General features: G+C 41.7%; 1 protein-coding gene across 9 annotated transcripts in view; it reads left to right on the top strand.

The window, feature by feature from the left end:
• CEP112 (centrosomal protein 112) overlaps positions 1 to 17,703 on the top strand; it is a 729,616-nt gene that overhangs the window by 220,872 nt on the left and 491,041 nt on the right. For all 9 annotated transcript variants that reach the window (XM_033961733.1, XM_033961732.1, XM_033961731.1 and 6 more), the window contains 2 exons: positions 767 to 885; positions 8,356 to 8,499. In XM_033961733.1, coding sequence (XP_033817624.1) covers positions 767 to 885; positions 8,356 to 8,499 — 263 coding nt within the window. The remainder of the gene's footprint in view (positions 1 to 766; positions 886 to 8,355; positions 8,500 to 17,703) is intronic.

Below are 17,703 nucleotides of genomic sequence, written 5' to 3'. Positions count from 1 at the left end.
ATTTGAATCCAACTTTGAAAAGTGAGAAAGAAAAATGTATTTGTATTGCAGCCAACTAGACCTGAAATAGCTGTTGTATAGAAAAATGTGAAGGCAAAAGGACTCTTTTTTTAATGTTTTGTTTTTGACCTCACAGTTTCTCACCACTCCTTTTGAGTTTTCAGCTCAGACAGCATAGACCTGTGGTGAGCTACAGTGTCACGAGCTTTCATTTGCAGTTCCCCAAGGTTTGGCCCATTTTCTGTCCTCGACCCAGTCTAATATTTGTAACAAATATCTTCAGCCAGGTATCCTAAATCATGGCTCCCTCCAGAATCTAGTTAATGTGGATCTTGAGTATGACCACTAGGTGCTGCTCTTGTGCAATGACAGAGACGCTTGATCTCCTGTGGTTCTGAACAGTGCCTCCTGTGGCTTCCCCAGCCATCCCAGAGAGTAGGGTTCTGATCCAGTAATTGAACTTAGGTTTTCTGCTCAACCACCATGTCAATTCCCCAGCATCTGGAATCTTCCGAAAAGTACAAATGTAACTTGAGCAGAAGATGGGCGTCTTTTTTCATGGCATCAAGTTTCATATACTTGATTCTGTTTAAGGCAAAATAACGAAGCCCATTTGCTCCAAACAGAGTGTGGTATGAATAGAAGCAAAAATGGTCTATGACACTGGAAGGAAAGGGCCAGATTTAATACTGGGGTTGTCTGAATATTTCACTAACACTGAAAGACTTCCTAGGGCACCCTGTTTCATTTTCTCATTCTGTGACAGTTCAGACCCTTGTACGAGAGTCGCAAGTGATCAGAGAGAGTAAAGAAAAGCAGATTTCAGAGTTAAAGAAGTTGTGTGATCAAAGCACAGATTCCCTCAAGAATGAGTGGGAGAAAAAGGTAAAAGAAAACACCTCATCTGATTTTGTCTTTGAAATAAAGCTTAATAAATAAGAGCAAAAACAAGAATATAAACTGGACTAACGTCATAACCTGTTTTTTTTTGTTTTTTTTTAATTAACATTCAGGAGCTGAATAGACTTCAATGCTGTTTCTAATTCCTTTAATGATATAGTGATTTGGTTAAAAAAAAGCCTAAAAATACTCTTAGGGATATTTGGAGCATTGATATTTCAGCATCTCAATGGCCACAAATTTGGTCTTGGAGAATGAGATGTACAATGTCGGCGTCTATGAAACAAACTTGTTTTTTTTTTGTTACATAGAGCTTTTTGGACTCCAGTTAGATTGCAAAAGTTAAATAGTTCTTTGTCTAATAGATGCTGGCATTGTAATCTGGATGTAGGGACTTTGGATCATCTTTTGTTTTATTGTCCCCATATCTTAGCCTTTTGGAACTCAATCTGGGATCAAGTAAATTGTTTATTGGAAAACCTTGTAGCGTTATCTTATGATACTGTGATATTTGGAATGTCTATGAGGAAAAAGAGTCAGATATCATTGTGTAATAATAAACTTTTATTGATTTTGACTGGAGTTGCCATCCAACATATTACTAATAACTGGAAAGATCATAGTAGGCTCAATTTTAAATTTTGGTGGAATTCAGTATGTCACATATATAGAATGGAAAGATCAATAGCGGTACAGAATGGAAATTATAAAAATTTTATTAAAATTTGGGAGCCATTAACGTCCTTTTGTCATGATTGATGCCATTTTTCTAATATTTTTCTATTAATTATGTAAGATTTAGGGTTGGGTGGGGGGTGGGTTACCATTATATGAAAATAAAATAAAATAAGTAGAGAGATTCGAGGGTGGGAGGGGGAGGGTTATATTTATAATTATAAGATATAATGATAAGATGCACAAGTGCTTAGATGTATTTTATTTATTATAAATTTTTGTACACTTGATGAAAGTTTTAAAATGAATAAAGAACTTTTAATAAAAAAAACCAAAAAAACATTCAGGAGCTGAAAGCCCTTTTCCTCAGGTCAGGATTTTTCATTGCAGAATAAAGTTACAAATAATTGCGCAAAGCCGTGCGTAAATTGGAATCTTGACCAAGCCAGCAGTTTGGAAAACGTTAGACCATTGGACATATTTTCAGATTGCAGCAGAATAATACAGAGTGATTTAAGTTCACTTTTTACAATATACGTCTCCATACCAGAAAGTCTCGTCATTGGCACATCTGATTCCCCTCCCTTGTCTTCTTAGAAGACGTACCATAACTTGATAACTGATTTTACAAGATAATCTCAGGTGTGCTCCAGCCCGCTGGAACAAACCTGTAACACATTCAGTGAAAATCCCAGAGAACCAAGTATTAATCTTTTATGGAATTCTGGAGACTGGGAAAGTTGCTATTGCCGATGGTAATGTGGCTTTTATCAAAGTAATAGTGAAAACAGGAGAGTAAAAGGATATGAGACACCCAGCATGATTTCAAAAAGTATATCTTTCCTCTCTTTTTTGGGGCTACCTATATTCTTGGCTTCACTATAAAAACTAATTTGACTGTCCTCACGCATAGCAAAATAGAAATTATTATCCTTATCACAAAACTCCTCCACAGACTTTTGGCCAATTTTTATTCCTATGAGGGTCTCACATCAAACTAGAGAGGAGGCTGGAACTAGTCTGGAACGGTTTGCATCGTTGCTAGACTTCAAGTCATGGGAAGCAAAGCTGCCAAGTTTATATTTGTTGGGTTATGAGCTTGAGAAGTTGAATTATACTGCGTTTTATCTATGCAGATGATATTACAGTGTTGATATCGTTTTCAGATCATTTAGAGCACAGGTGTCAAAGTCGATCCTCGAGGGCCGCAATTCAGTCAGGTTTTCAGGATTTCCCCAATGAACATGCATGAGATCTATTAACATACAATGAAAGCAGTGCATGCAAATAGATCTCATGCATATTCATTGGGGAAATTCTGAAAACCCGACTGAATTGTGGCCCTCGAGGACCGACTTTGACACCCCTGATTTAGAGCATGTGAGGTTCAAAGCGAGTCATTGTATAAATTTAATTGAGTAGTGGATGGTTGAGTTGGTTGAAATTAAATAGAGAAAACCAAAATTATTAATGGTAAACCATCCAAATTTAGGATCCTATGAAAGTTCCTTAAAGATCGATAATGTATAGATTATACAGTGAATTCAGTTATTAGGATCTTGGGGGTGCATCTTGACATTAATTTGTCATTGGCTCCACATGTCACAAAGTTGATGTAAAAAATCCATTGGGCTATTGTGGAGAATTAAGAATTATTTTGATCATTATCAATTTTGATTATTAGTTCAATCATTGTTTTTATCACTAATAGATTATTGCAATATCACTTTTTTGGAGCGTCCTAAAATAATATTGCGCAAATTACAAATGTTGAAAAATACAGCTATTAGGCTGATATTTGGGTTGATAAAAAGTGACAGAATTATACCATATACATTAGAGCTGCCCTGGCTCCCTGTTGAAGCTTTTCTGTATGGTGTTATATAAACTACCCCCTATTGCTGTGTTATTCAGATACAAGCAAAGTGGAGCACAAGTCTCTGGATGTCCAGGAAATCTTGTTTATTCAAATAGTCAGATTAAAGCCCAACTAAAATCAACTTCAGGATGTATTTAGATTCAAAATGTGTCACCTAGAACTGCAAGGTTAAGGCAGAATAAAAGTCACTAATGTAATGTAATGCTCACAAAAGTGAGACTGGGACCCTACATGGTCCATGTTTCGGCAAATTCTCAGCCTTCCTCAGGGGTCCTTAAAAATAAATTGACATTTAAAATAAGAAAAAAAATTAAGATAAAACTGATTATAAGATAGGAATAATAATAATAAAAGTGAAAATGCTAAAAAGATAAAGAGAGTGGTAAAACAAAACCTGAGGTGTGAAGAGTGAAAATGAACGAAAGAAAGTGAATGAAGGATAGTTGGTGGGTGCTATTTTGTGATGCGCTTATGGGGAAATTCTGAAACCCTAGTAAAATACTCAAAGAACTGTGATACATGGTGCACCGGGGAGGGGAAGTGCTGGGCCTCGGAGCTGGAGAGACTGTGCTTCCCTCCAGCTCTCAATGTCTACCAAAGGTACAGGGAGTTTAGGGAGTGGGGGTGGGGTTCGGGGGGAGCGTTCAGTGGCAGGAGGTAGTAGGCAATTTAGAGAATGACACGGTGACAAAATTCATCACCGTTCCCGTCCCCGTCCCCGCGGATAACCGCGGGAAATAATCCCATGTCATTTTCTAGTGTCTATTTCAACCTCGGTCTTTCTGCACCAGCATTCTTCAAAGCAAAGCTTGCGGGTCAGTGGTTGTGCCCAATTATACTCTGATTCTTCCCTCTCTCCTTAAAGAATGACATGAAGATGGTTTCCCGCGGTTATCCGCGGGGACGGGAACGGTGATGAATTTTGTCACCGTGTCATTCTCTAGTAGGCATCCCTTTTTTTTTTCCCGGGAGGAATGGGGGAGGGGAAGGGATGGGGGGGGGCGATGGTGTGTGGGAGGGGGGCATGGCACAGGGGTATTTGGCCAGGCAGGAGGGAGTAGGCATCCCTCCTGCTATTTCTGCTGCCATGGGGAGGGGGGGTCATTTGGGAGGGCCGTCATTGGCGGTTGGGGGACTTTTATTTTCTTTTTTTTAATGGGACAGATATTTTGCATGTGTAACACATGCAAAATATCTGTGCCATTGAAAAACCCGAAAAAAAAACAAACAGGCGGTCGTTTTTTTTTTAATAACTTAAACCCCTGTTTTTTTGCACAGCCAAGCGATGTTAGTGCATCAATTGCTTGGCTACTTTGCATGGCCAGATCGGAAAATGGGCGATGGAGGGGAAAAACACGCGGTGAGCCGTTTTATGCATCGGGTCGGTAAAAGCAATCATTGCTAAAGCTGTGAAAACAGGTTTAGCAACGATCACTATCTTTAGTGCATCTAGCCCTTTGAAGGGACAACACATCCATGTCGTGTCTGGTGCAATAGTCCTAGAAGTATGGCACTTTGAACCCAGATCCACATAGGCTGAACCACAGAGCTAGCCTAAAGAGTGTCATTTGATACTACTTGGTCCAGAAAATCCTGCAACTCCAATAACTCAAAAAGAAGCTATTCAATCCGTTCATTAAAGACCAAAATCGATATAATGTATTAACACTCAAAAGCTTCACATTTCATTTCACACCCCAATTTTGAACATTTCATAACAAAACATAAATAGTGTCCCCAAAAAACACCACAAAACTCATTCTCATTTATTAAAAAATAAAATAGGAAGAGATAATGGTTACTGTGGATGGGCAGACTGGATGGGCCATTTGGCCTTTATCTGCCATCATGTTTCTTTGTTTCTATAAAGAAATGGAAGGGCCTGACATTGTGTATTGCAATATAATACTATTTTAGTACTGTGAAATGTTAACAGTGATATCTGTTATACATGTGATATCTGTTGTAATATTATGCGTGCTTTTTATGGAAACTGCTTAGATTTACGCAGTTGATAAATTTTAAAAATAAATAAATCTCTCTAAATAACCTTTATACACCATTTTTGTCATCCACTCAACCTTTTTGCTGTATCAAACATACTTAAACTTGTAATTTATTATTAAATTGCACTTCTCTTCTGTTGCTTCCAATTGCGGCAGAGTTTATTAAACTATTTTTAAAGGGAGAGAACGCTTCCCCTTTTTTTTTGTAGATGCTGCCGCCATTTTCGGCTCAAAGAAAATAGGGGAGGATGGCGAATATGGCACAAAAGGATAAAGTTTAAAGGAATGGACAGGGTTACTTGAATAAGTTAATGCTTTTAGAAAGGATATACGACATTAGTAGTATTAATGTATTAAACAGCTTTTTTATGCTTCCAGGGCGTTGTCTTTGATAAAACCGGTATGAGCGAAACATGTGGCATATCGGACACTTTTGATTCCTCCTGGCCATTGGAAGCAACAAAAGAGAAGTGCAATTTAATAATAAATTCAAATAAGTTTACGTGTGTTTGATACAACAAAAAGGTTGAGTGAACTGATAATGGAGATGGTGTGTAAAGCGTAGGGCTACGAGAGATATTTGAGCCCTGAGTGACACCGCTGAAGTCCATAAGAGATTTGAGAAGAATGTATTGAATCCAGAGTTATATTTATCAGTGCCTATAATTATTAACACAACAAAGAAAAATGGGGAAACCCAATGATCCACAGTGAAAACAATCCACTGATGAAAACAAAAACAAAAAACTGTGGATACAGATGTTCTGGAGATAATTTATTATACACTAACATGTAAAAACATGAAAATTCAATGAAAAAGTACAATGATAAAATATATAGTGGTAAAAATCCAACTGGACTCTACATGGTCCATGTTTCGGAGAACATGCCTTCTTCAGGGGTCCAATTGTTTGCAAACTCACATATAAAGAATTGGACTGAAAACAATCTATTGCAGCGGTCTCAAACACGCGGCCCCTCCAGGGACTATTTTGCGGCCCACAATCTGTCCTCTCCACTTCACAAGTTTTCCGATTGTGGAGAGGACAATCGCGTACAGACCGCGACTGCGGCTCGCCTAAAACAGGGGTCCCCAATCTGCTTCCCTTCCCTTCTCACTGCCCTCCCTCAAGCCACCGCAATTGGGGAACAGGCCAGCGCCGAGGTCTTAGTCCGGAATTTCCTCTCCGACATTAGAATTGACGTTGGGTGGTGAGAATTGGTCGGCCCCACGCTAGGGAAGATAAGCAGGGAGAGCTAAGACCGCTGCGCTGGCCTGTTCCCAGATTGCGGCGGTGGCGGCCTGTTCCCCAATGGTGGTGGCTTGGGGGAGAGCAGGGAGAAATAAAGAAAGAAAGGGGAGGACAGGGAGACAGAAAGAAGGGAGATGGGACACAGACAGAAAGGGGCATGGAGAGAGAAAGAGAAAGAAAGGGGCATGAAGAAAGAAAGGGGGCACAGAGAGAGAGAGAAAGACAGACATATAGAAAGAAAGGGGGCATGGAGAGAGAGAAAGAAAGAAGGGGGCAGGGTGAAAAATAAAAAGTTGGGGGAGGGAAGGAGACAGATGCCAGACCAGGGGAAATAAAGAAGGAAGTAGGGAGGGAGAGAAAGGAAAGAAAGAAATGTCAGACCATGGAAATAGGAACGGAAGAAGAGAGAGATAGAAGGGAAGGTAAGACATGGAAATGTAGATTTTGAAAAGAAAGCAGAAAAATTTAATATTAAGTTAATGCCAAAGATGGATGCAAGGCAGAAAGTGAAGACGAAGAGAAAAACAGTCAAAGGATAAGAAGGTCCTGGAAACATAGTTAAAAGCACAGAAAAATAAAGTCACCAGCCAACAAAGGTAAGGAAAATGATTTTATTTTCAATATAGTGATTGAAATGTGTCAGATTTGAGAAAGGAAAGATATTAAACTTTAAATGTGAGGGCTGCAGAAAAAAAAAAGGGTACTTGGAGGGCCACAGAAAAAATATTTAATGATAATTTTGCATAAGGTAAAACTCTTTATAGTTTATAAATCTTTCCTTTAACTGTTAAAGGAAAGATTTATAAACTATAGTTTTACCTCATGCAAAGTTGTCATTTCTTTAATAAGACAGTAACTATTTTTTCTGCGGCCCTCCAAGTACCTACAAATCCAAAATGTGGCCCCACTAAGAGTTTGAGTTTGAGACCACTGGCCTATTGTTCTTTGTGAGAAAAGAACACTGCAGACAAGCTGAAGTAGCAAAAAAAGCCCACTATAGCTATAGTGCTGATTTTTTTTTGGCACCTAATTTTGAGTGACTATAAGATATTACATTATAATCGTGTAATGGTACGGAACACCTGTAGATGGAGACATTGTTGCCATATACGATATCCCATTCTAATCCAGGAATGCTATAGCTATAGCATTTTTTTGCTACTTCAGCTTGTCTGCGGTGTTCTTTGCTCACATGTTTAAAAACAATAGACTGTTTTCAGTCCAATTCTTTATATGTGAGGTTGCAATCCATTGGACCCCTGAGGAAGGCGTGTTCGCTGAAATACGGACCATGTAGGACCGGTTGGATTTTTAACACTGTATTTTTTTATCATTGTACTTTTTTCATTGAATTTTCATGTTTTTATATGTCAGTGTATAATAAATTATCTCCAGAACATCTGTATCCACAGTTTTTTGTTCCTATAACTATTAAGACATTTTAGCAGCAAAATATGTTGATCTTGTTCCATTTGCATTGTAAGATAGAAATAATGATTTATAATGAATAATGTTCTTGTGCACCTTCATCTTCCTGGGACAGTGACGGTGACCTGGTGTGCCGATCACTATTATAATTGTAGTTCTATATAATGCTTTCAGTGTTTTACTGAGATTGCTTGATCTGCGTTATGTATCCTAGCTCCACAGTGCAGTTGCAGACATGGAACAGGAAAAATTTGAGCTTCAGAAAAAGCACACGGAAAACATCCAGGAACTGCTGGATGACACAAATACGCGCCTTCTAAAAATGGAAGCGGAGTACGTATCGCAGACAAAAGCAACTGTAAGTGTTTAAATGTAGAATTGTACTGTTACCACTTTGGAGTTTTCCTGGGGAATATCATTTATTTTATTTTATTTCTTCCGTTTGTGCGTCGCGCAAACCTGTACAAGCTCTAGGCGACATTACAGAGGAAGGGGTTAGAAGAGGGTAGGGAGAACTATGGAGGGCAGAAAGGAGTGGAGAGGAGAGAAGCATGTCGAATATTTCATAGAAATTCCTAACTTTACAGATAGGAGCATCTAAATGAATTAAAGGAATGTGTAAAAAGGAATAGAAGGGCAAAACCGTTAAACAATAGAATTCAGTTAATAAAATAAAAAGAATAGGGGTAAAAACAATGGAATAAAATTTAAAATAATTCATAAACCGTGGTAAAAAAGAAATATCAAATACCGTATATGCTCGAATATAAGTTGAGACCTCCTTTTCCCCCCCAAAAGGAGGAAAAATGGTTGACTTGAATATAAGTCGGGGGCTTAATAGTCAAGTGCCCTGCCCTGTCAGGCTCTGCACCCAGCTCCCTTTCTGCCAGGCACTGCACCCAGCAGCCTTCCCTCCCTCCCCTGTCAGGCATTTCACCCAGCCCCCCATCTTTCCTTCCCTCCCTCCCCTTTCAGACTCTGCACCCAGTACCCTTCCTTCCTTCCTTTCCTCTCTCCCTCCCTCCTCTGTCAGGCTCTGCACCCAGCACCCTTCCTTCCCTTCCTCATTCCCCTGTCAGGCACTGCACCCAGCTCCCTTCCTGTCAGGCACTTCAACCAGCTCCCTTCCCTTCCTCCTCTGTCAGGCTCTGCACCCAGCACCCTTCCTTCCCTCCATTGTCAGACTCTGCATCCTCCCTCCCAGACTCTGTACCCTGCCGCCCTCCCTGTCCAAGCCTCATACCTCTACCTGATTGTCGGTGGAGGTGCAGCGGGCAGGAGCAAACTTTCCAAGTTCCTGTCCTGCTGTTAACTGGCTGCCGTGAGTTTCAAGTTTCAAGTTTCAAGTTTATTTACATAGGCAAATAGAATGTTGGGCATGATAAAGAAAGGAATCTCGAGTAGATCGGAGAAAGTTATAATGCCGCTTTATAGGGCAATGGTCAGACCACACTTGGAATACTGCGTCCAACATTGGTCTCCCTACCTAAAGAAGGATATAAAACTGCTGGAGAAAAGGAGACTGCGTGGGGATATGATCGAGACCTTCAAAATACTGAAAGGAATCGACAAAATAGAGCAGAGAAGATTATTTACATTGTCCAATTTGACACGGACAAGAGGACATAAAATGAAGCTAAGGGGGGGCAAGTTCAGGACTAATATCAGGAAGTTCTGCTTCACACAGAGAGTGGTTGACATCTGGAATACTCTCCCAGGGGAGATTATTGCAGAATCGACAGTCCTAGGCTTCAAGGGCAAACTAGATGCATATCTCCTTGAGAGAGGCATATAGAGATATGGTTGGCTATAGGGTAAGCCAGGTGTATACCTGGCAGGGCCTCCGCGTGTGCGGATCACCGGACTTGATGGACCGAAGGTCTGATCCGGAGATGGCGCTTCTTATGTTCTTATGTTCTTATGATGTATCGCTTATTACAAATTTCTAAGCGATGTACAATTTAAAAACCAGCAGATTGTGGTAATACATACAATTTTACTAATTTGGACAGTTGACAAAACAAATTTAGACAAACATGATTGAGAAGGAAGGAAGGGGAAAGTTACAGTTGCATTATTTGTTAAAATTTACATAGAGGGGAGAGTACAATAGGTATAAATAAGGGGTATAAATAAGAAAAAAATAGGAGAAGAGAATCTTAAAAACATATGAGTTTATAAAAAAGATCATTTCATAAGTCAAATGCATCTTGAAACAAGTAAGTTTTTAACAATTTTTTAAAAGAGACAAGATCTTTTTCATTTTTAATAAAGTTTGGGAGAGAGTTCCATAATGAGGGGGCCACCACTGAAAACATATCTTTACGTCTAGTGCCAATAATTCTTAATGAAGGGACTGAAAGTTGGTTAGATAAAGATGATCTTAAGGATCGCGGAGGATTATACGGAACTATCATTTTTGATATAAAGAGGGGTTCGTTTGATATTAAAGTTTTATAAACTAGGAATAAAGTTTTAAAGGTGATTCGGTGAGAGATTGGAAGCCAGTGAGATTTGATGAGTAAGGGGGTGACATGATCGTATTTCTTAGCTTTATGAATTAATTTAATGGCGGTATTTTGTATGATTTGTAGTCGTCTCCTTTCTTTCTGAGATATGTGAGTGTCTTTGGCCGCTGAGAAGCACGAGCAGGTGCGCGATTTGGCACTGCTGTTCAGTGCTGAGTGGCTTTCTTAATGGCTCCTGCGAATTCTCCATTAAGGAAGCCGCTTAGCAATGAGCAGCAGTGCCAAATTGTGCACCTGCTCGTGCTTCTCAGCAGCCGAAGACACTCACTGCAGCCAGTTAACAGCGGGGCAGGAACTTGGAAAGTTCGCTCATGCCCGCTGCACCTCCACCGACGATCGGCAGTAGAGGTATGAGGCTAAGTCGGGGAGAGCGGCAGGGTGCAGAGCCTGGTAGCGCCCTGCAATAATTTTGGAAGGTGGTGTATTGGCTCGAATATAAACCGGGACAAATCCCGGTTTATATTTGAGTATATACAGTAAGTCTGACAGAAGTCCAATTTCCTGAAGCAGCTCTGTTGCCTCAGCATATTTTAAATAATCCCAATGGCAAAAATCTAGACGGGACAGATATCAGTTCACATCAATGCAAACTATAAATAAATACCTTCTTCTCTTATTATTTCAAGGAAGTCATTTAGTAGCAAGTGTAAAAGAACTATAAACCATGATCCAGCATATTCTAGTTACTTACTTGGGTTAAAGCACATTAACTATACTGGATGCAGTTACACACATTAAGCAAATCACAAAGTGGCTCACATTTATGCATCAGTAAACAAGCTTGCAATATATCTTCACCCAGAGAGTGGTGGAAAACTGGAACGCTCTTCCAGAGTCTGTTATAGGGGAAAACACCCTCCAGGGTTTCAAGACAAAGTTGGACAAGTTCATGCTAAACTGGTGAGACTGGACTCATTTGGAGCACTGGTCTTGACCTAGGGGCTGCTGTGTGAGTGGACTGCTGGGCAGGATGGACTATTGGTCTGACCCAGCGGCGGCAATTCTTATGTTCTTATTTAACTGATTATGTTGCTGAGGTTTGATATTATCTAATAGTGCAATAAAATAGTTCTCATGTCAAAATGCTCATAATGCTTTACTGACGGACATCTTAAAGAGTGCCTCATTTGAATCTTATTAACTTCAGCTGTTAATATGTACCTCAAAGTGAGCATTCAAACTACATGCTCACTTTGGGGTAGTTTAGTCAATTACTCGCGGATTGGCAGCCATATGAGTACCGTGTACACTTGAATACAAACCAAGATTTTTGGGCTAAAAAAATGGTCCAAAAATTTGAATCTCGGTTTATATTTGAGTCTGCTGGTCTGCAGCCACCCCTCCACCCCCCGCTCAGACCTGTTGTGGGCTTGCCTTAAGCCCTGGTAGTCCAGCGGTGAGCCGGGACCGGAGCGATCCATCTCGCGTCCTACTCCATCCCACTTCCCGGATCCTGGGAACTCATGAGACTACCGCGGAAATTTATGGCAGCCATTTTTGATCATGAGGCAGGAGCACAGGTAGATCACTCCTGCCCCACTTCATTGCTAAACCACCAGGGTTTTAAAGGTAAGGTGTGAAGGGGTTTGGGAGGTGGGGTGGTTCAGAGTTGGCCGATACAGGAATCAGGAGGGATTGCTCCTGCCCCAGCTCATCGCTGGACCACCAGGGCTTAAGGCAAGCTTGCAATGGGGATTGTGAGCTGGTGCAGAGCTGGGAAGGAAGGAAGAAAGGAGGGAGAGAGGGAGAGAAGGAGGGCTGAGTACCAGGCAGGGCATTTCAATATAAACTCCTTGGTTTATTTTCGAGGCAACTATTTTCCACCCTATTTGGGGGAGAAAAAGGTTACCTTGGTTTATATCTGGATAGGTATATATTCAAGTACTAGTCTTTATGCCTGTTACATTGACGGGTGCTAGAATAGATGTGTCTGTCTGTCTTTCTTTCTGTCTCTCTCTCTCCCCCCTTGGCCACTGTCTGTCTGTCTTTTTTTCTTTGTCTCTCTCTCTCTCTCTCTCTTTGACTGCTGTCTGTCTGTCTGTCTCTCTGGCCCCCTGCCTGTCTGTCTTTCTTTCTTTCTTGCTCCTTGGCCGCTGTCTGTCTGTCTGTCTCTCTGGCTTCCTGTCTGTTTGTCATTCTTTCTGTCTGTGTCTCTCCCTGGCCCCCCTGCCTGCCTATCTCTCTCTGTTGCGTCTCTCCGTGGCCCCCTTCTGTCTCCCCCCCCCCCAAGCAAACCAAGATTGCTGCCTGCCCCCCAGCATACCCCTCCCCCCAAAGCAGCCCCCTTTCCCTCTCCCCCTCCATTTCCCTGTGCAGCAGCAGCAGTCGGACGCCTCGCAGCGCCCGCAGCCTGTCCGCTTCATCCAGTCCAAAGGACACCCTCCTGACTTTGCTCAAACCACCGCACGCGCCGCAAGCCAACACACGCCGCATGCAACGCAAATCGAACATGGCCACGGAGTCAGGGATCACTGCGTTATAAGTGCGCATGCACGCTTAGGGTTTTATTATAGAGGATATATGGTAAATGTGAGTAAAATACTGACCAGTGCCAAAGTACGCATGTGGGTGGAGATAGGGCAGAGCATGCAAGTATGTACATATGTATCCTTTTACAAAGCCCACTAAATACCAAACGACTCATACTATTCTTATGGGCAACTCAGCATTTAGCATGTGCTGCTCGGAAGCACGACTTTGTTAAACCCGCCATAGATTCTACAATATTATAATTTATGCATGTATTTGACAAATACTGGTGTACACATTTTCACCGGGTCTGCTGTAAATATCTGTTCCTGCCACCTACCGGTCTTTATAATTAGGCTCAAGATCAGGACCACCTTACGAATGTGCCCTGTCGCTGTCAGCAGAGGTAAACTGAAGACTCATCCAGGCCAATTAGACCTGCTAAGCAGCTACTGATTTAATTAAACCTGGCTTAAGATGAAAGACTAGACCGTCACTGAAAATTTGCTTCTCTTTATGAACCTTTCAAATGGCTTTTCCTTTTTTTAATGCCATTTCAAGCTGTCACTTCCTGTGAACGAGAATGAGCTGAAAGCTTTGCCTTTTGTGTGGATTACTGGCAGTGATTTTATTTTTATACTTGAAACAGAAAATAGTGTAGTGCGGTGACCACCACAGTTTGGAAACTCATTTGATTTATCGATTGTATTCATAAGTCATTAATATGCCAATTGTTTACTGACTCTGGAATATGTTTGCTAAAATAATCCCCTTTCATGTTGCTGTATAAAGAGAACAGCTGGTTTTATTTATTTATGTTTTCCTGCCCAGTATGAAATGTATTTTGCTACTAATAGACATACAGACCCATGCTCATATTTTTAGAATTACCGTATTTTCACGCATATAACGCGCACCCGTGTAAAACGCGCACACGGGTATAGCGCGCGGGGAACACAAATTTATGTTTAAAAAATTTAATATAGCGCGCACACGCGTATACCGCGCATGCTAAAACCTCCTCCCGCTTACTCTGAACCGGCATCCTCCCCCCCCCGCTCGCTTACCCGCGTTTTACAACTTTTTTTTTTCAATCCGATCCGGCATCCCCCCTGCGAACCGGCATCCTCCCCCCTCGCTCGCGTCACCCCCCCTCCCCCGCGATCCTACATCCCCCCAGCACCAAACATCTCTTACCCGATTGGGCACCGGCACCAGCACCAATGCACAGGACGTGCCAGTGCCCAAAGATCCTCCCTCGTTGGTTTGGGCTGGGCTGGGCTGGGCGGTGCGATGCAGGAGAGATAATCCTTCTTCCTGCGCCGGGCTGGACTAGGCTTTGAGCATTTGCGCATGTTCAAAGCCTTCTGGTCTCGCTCTCTCCGAGATCGAGAATCTCGGAGAGAGCGAGACCAGAAGGCTTTGAGCATGCGCAAATGCTCAAAGCCTAGTCCAGCCCGGCGCAGGAAGAAGGATTATCTCTCCTGCATCGCACCGCCCAGCCCAGCCCAAACCAACGAGGGAGGATCTTCGGGCACTGGCACGTCCTGTGCATTGGTGCTGGTGCCGGTGCCCAATCGGGTAAGAGATGTTTGGTGCTGGGGGGATGTAGGATCGCGGGGGAGGGGGGTTGATGCGAGCGGGGGGGGGGGGGGGGATGCCGGTGCGCAGGGGGGATGCCGATCGGATTGGAAAAAAAAAGTTGTAAAACGCGCTCACGCGTATAACGCGCAAGGTTATGCACGGTTTGTAAAATCGTGTATAACGCGCGCGTTATATGCGTGAAAATACGGTAGGTTTAAGTTAGAAGCCTGAATGGGCCTAGATACAAATTTGTGCTATATATTTTTTCTCCCTATCATTCTCCTAATACTCACCTTCCTTGCCCAGATGGTATGTTCCAGTGAAGAAAGGAGCCCCTCCCTGGCCCAGGGGTAGAGGGGTACCTCCTCCATGTAGCACCCTGGTCTAGCCAGCCCTGATGGAGAGTGTAAGCCTGGATCTCCCCGCTGCTTTGCTTTAGTCTCTCCCATAAGAACATAAGCAATGCCTCTGCTGGGTCAGACCTGAGGTCCATCGTGCCCAGCAGTCCGCTCATGCGGCAGCCCAACAGGTCCAGGACCTGTGCAGTAATCCTCTATCTATACCCCCCTATCCCCTTTTCCAGCAGGAAATTGTCCAATCCTTTCTTAAACCCCAGTACCGTACTCTGCCCTATTACGCCCTCTGGAAGTGCATTCCAGGTGTCCACCACACGCTGGGTAAAGAAGAACTTCCTAGCATTCGTTTTGAATCTGTCCCCTTTCAACTTTTCCGAATGCCCTCTTGTTCTCTTATTTTTTTGAAAGTTTGAAGAATCTGTCCCTCTCTACTCTCTCTATGCTCTTCATGATCTTGTAAGTCTCTATCATATCCCCTCTAAGTCTCCTCTTCTCCAGGGAAAAGAGACCCAGTTTCTCCAGTCTCTCAGCGTATGAAAGACGCGTCGCTCTCCTCTGAACCCTCTCGAGTAACGCCATGTCCTTCTTAAGGTACGGTGACCAATATTGGACGCAGTACTCCAGATGCGGATGCACCATCGTCCGATACAATGGCAGGATAACTTCTTTCGTTCTGGTTGTAATACCCTTCTTGATTATGCCTAGCATTCTATTTGCTTTCTTAGCGGCCGCTGCGCACTGTGCTCTCGGCTTCATTGTCATATCCACCATTACCCCCAAGTCCCTTTCTTGGGTACTCTCATTCAATAACATCCCTCCCATCGTATAGTTGTACCTCGGGTTTCTGTTTCCCACATGTAATACTTTACATTTCTCAACGTTGAACTTCATCTGCCATCTCGTCGCCCATATAAGTCCATGGGCCTGGTGCCAGTTCTGTGGTTGCTAACAGGAAATGATGTCCGTGCAGAACAGTTTCAGGCCTACTGGAGGTTCTTCAGAAGAGCAGAGCGGCCGCAGCAACAGCAGGTAGCGCTACCGGATGAAAGGAAAACCCCAAGGGTTCCCAAAATCTAGATGCTAAGCTAGTTCTCTACAACAGCGAATTTGTGTACCTGTTAAAGAATATTAACAACACTAAAGAATTGGCTAAGACGTCTGATGAAGTGAGACAAGCTTTTAAATAATGGACATATGATACTATATTATTTGGTACAGCAATGAGAACTCAGAGTCCGATTTCAGCAAAAAATAACAAACTATTATTAATATTGACAGGGGTCGCCATGCAACAAATAACTCAAAATTGGAAGGATTATACCAAATTAAACTATACATTTTGGTGGAATTCAGTCTGTCATATCTACAAAATGGAAAAAACAATAGCATTACAACAGGGAAATATTCACAATTTTAAGAAAATTTGGGAACCATTGACTCGTTATTCCAATGATCAGATTTCATAGCACATTAGTAATGGTTATATTAGAATGGGGAGGGGAGGGGAATGTATATTATATGGATTTAAGAAATGAAAAAAGGGGAGGGTTATATTTTATGTGATAAGATGAAATATTTGTAATCACAATTTTTCATGTATTAATTGAAGTTTATGTAAAATTAAATTATTGTAAGAATGAAAAATTTATAAATAAAATATTAAAAAAAAAAAAAAAAATAATGGGCATCAGTATGAGCCCTTGATGAATCATCGTGAACCTCTGGCTCAGGCGATATCTCAAAAGGAGTCTAAATGAGAATTGCCTCATACATCATATAGTCCATAAAGAAATTAATAAGTGTGTAAATCAAATCACACTCCCAATGAAGAATCAGACTTATATACCATGGAAAAGGGGTGGTAAAGGCACTCGACAGAGCTCCGTTTCGCTACTTCGTCAGGAGCAGAGATTATTTGAGAAAAAATAAAGAGGATGAAAAGAACCGGCATCAACTACTAGGTCTGTCGGTAAAAATCTCAAAGTTCCACAGCGTACTGCAGTCAAAAACGCTGGAACCAAAAAAATAGAACATGGCGCCTTCAGGATTTAAAGACGCCCTGGAGACCCTGCCTTTTCCTTGGTATATAAGTCTGATTCTTCATTGGGAGTGTGATTTGATTTACACACTTATTAATTTCTTTATGGACTATATGATGTATGAGGCAATTCTCATTTAGACTCCTTTTGAGATATCGCCTGAGCCAGAGGTTCACTATGATTCATCAAGGGCTCATACTGATATCCATTATTTAAAAGCTTGTCTCACTTCATCAGACGTGTTAGCCAATTCTTTAGTGTTGTTATATTTAGGATAATATTGGCTATTATCCAAAAGGGTTACATTATTGTGCTGTTTTGGTAAAGAATATTAACACCATTTAAAATGTCAAAAAAATGCAAAGTGATAATATGTGCCGGAATCACATCTACGGAGGCACTTTAAGCTGCTTAATGCCACTGTGGGCATGGCTAACGCCGGAAATGGCTTTAGGTGGCTTTAGATAACGAACCAGAACATCAGCCCCCTTTATAATACCACAACACACCCAAATCATTAAATTATAAACCCCAACCCAATCACCAACCATGAACACTATATTCAATTTAAGGAACATTTCTAATC

This window comes from Geotrypetes seraphini, chromosome 10 (assembly GCF_902459505.1).
Source record: "Geotrypetes seraphini chromosome 10, aGeoSer1.1, whole genome shotgun sequence".
Taxonomy (NCBI): domain Eukaryota; kingdom Metazoa; phylum Chordata; class Amphibia; order Gymnophiona; family Dermophiidae; genus Geotrypetes; species Geotrypetes seraphini.
The sequence above is the reverse complement of the archived record's forward strand: the minus strand, read 5'-3'. Positions and strand labels throughout refer to the sequence as shown.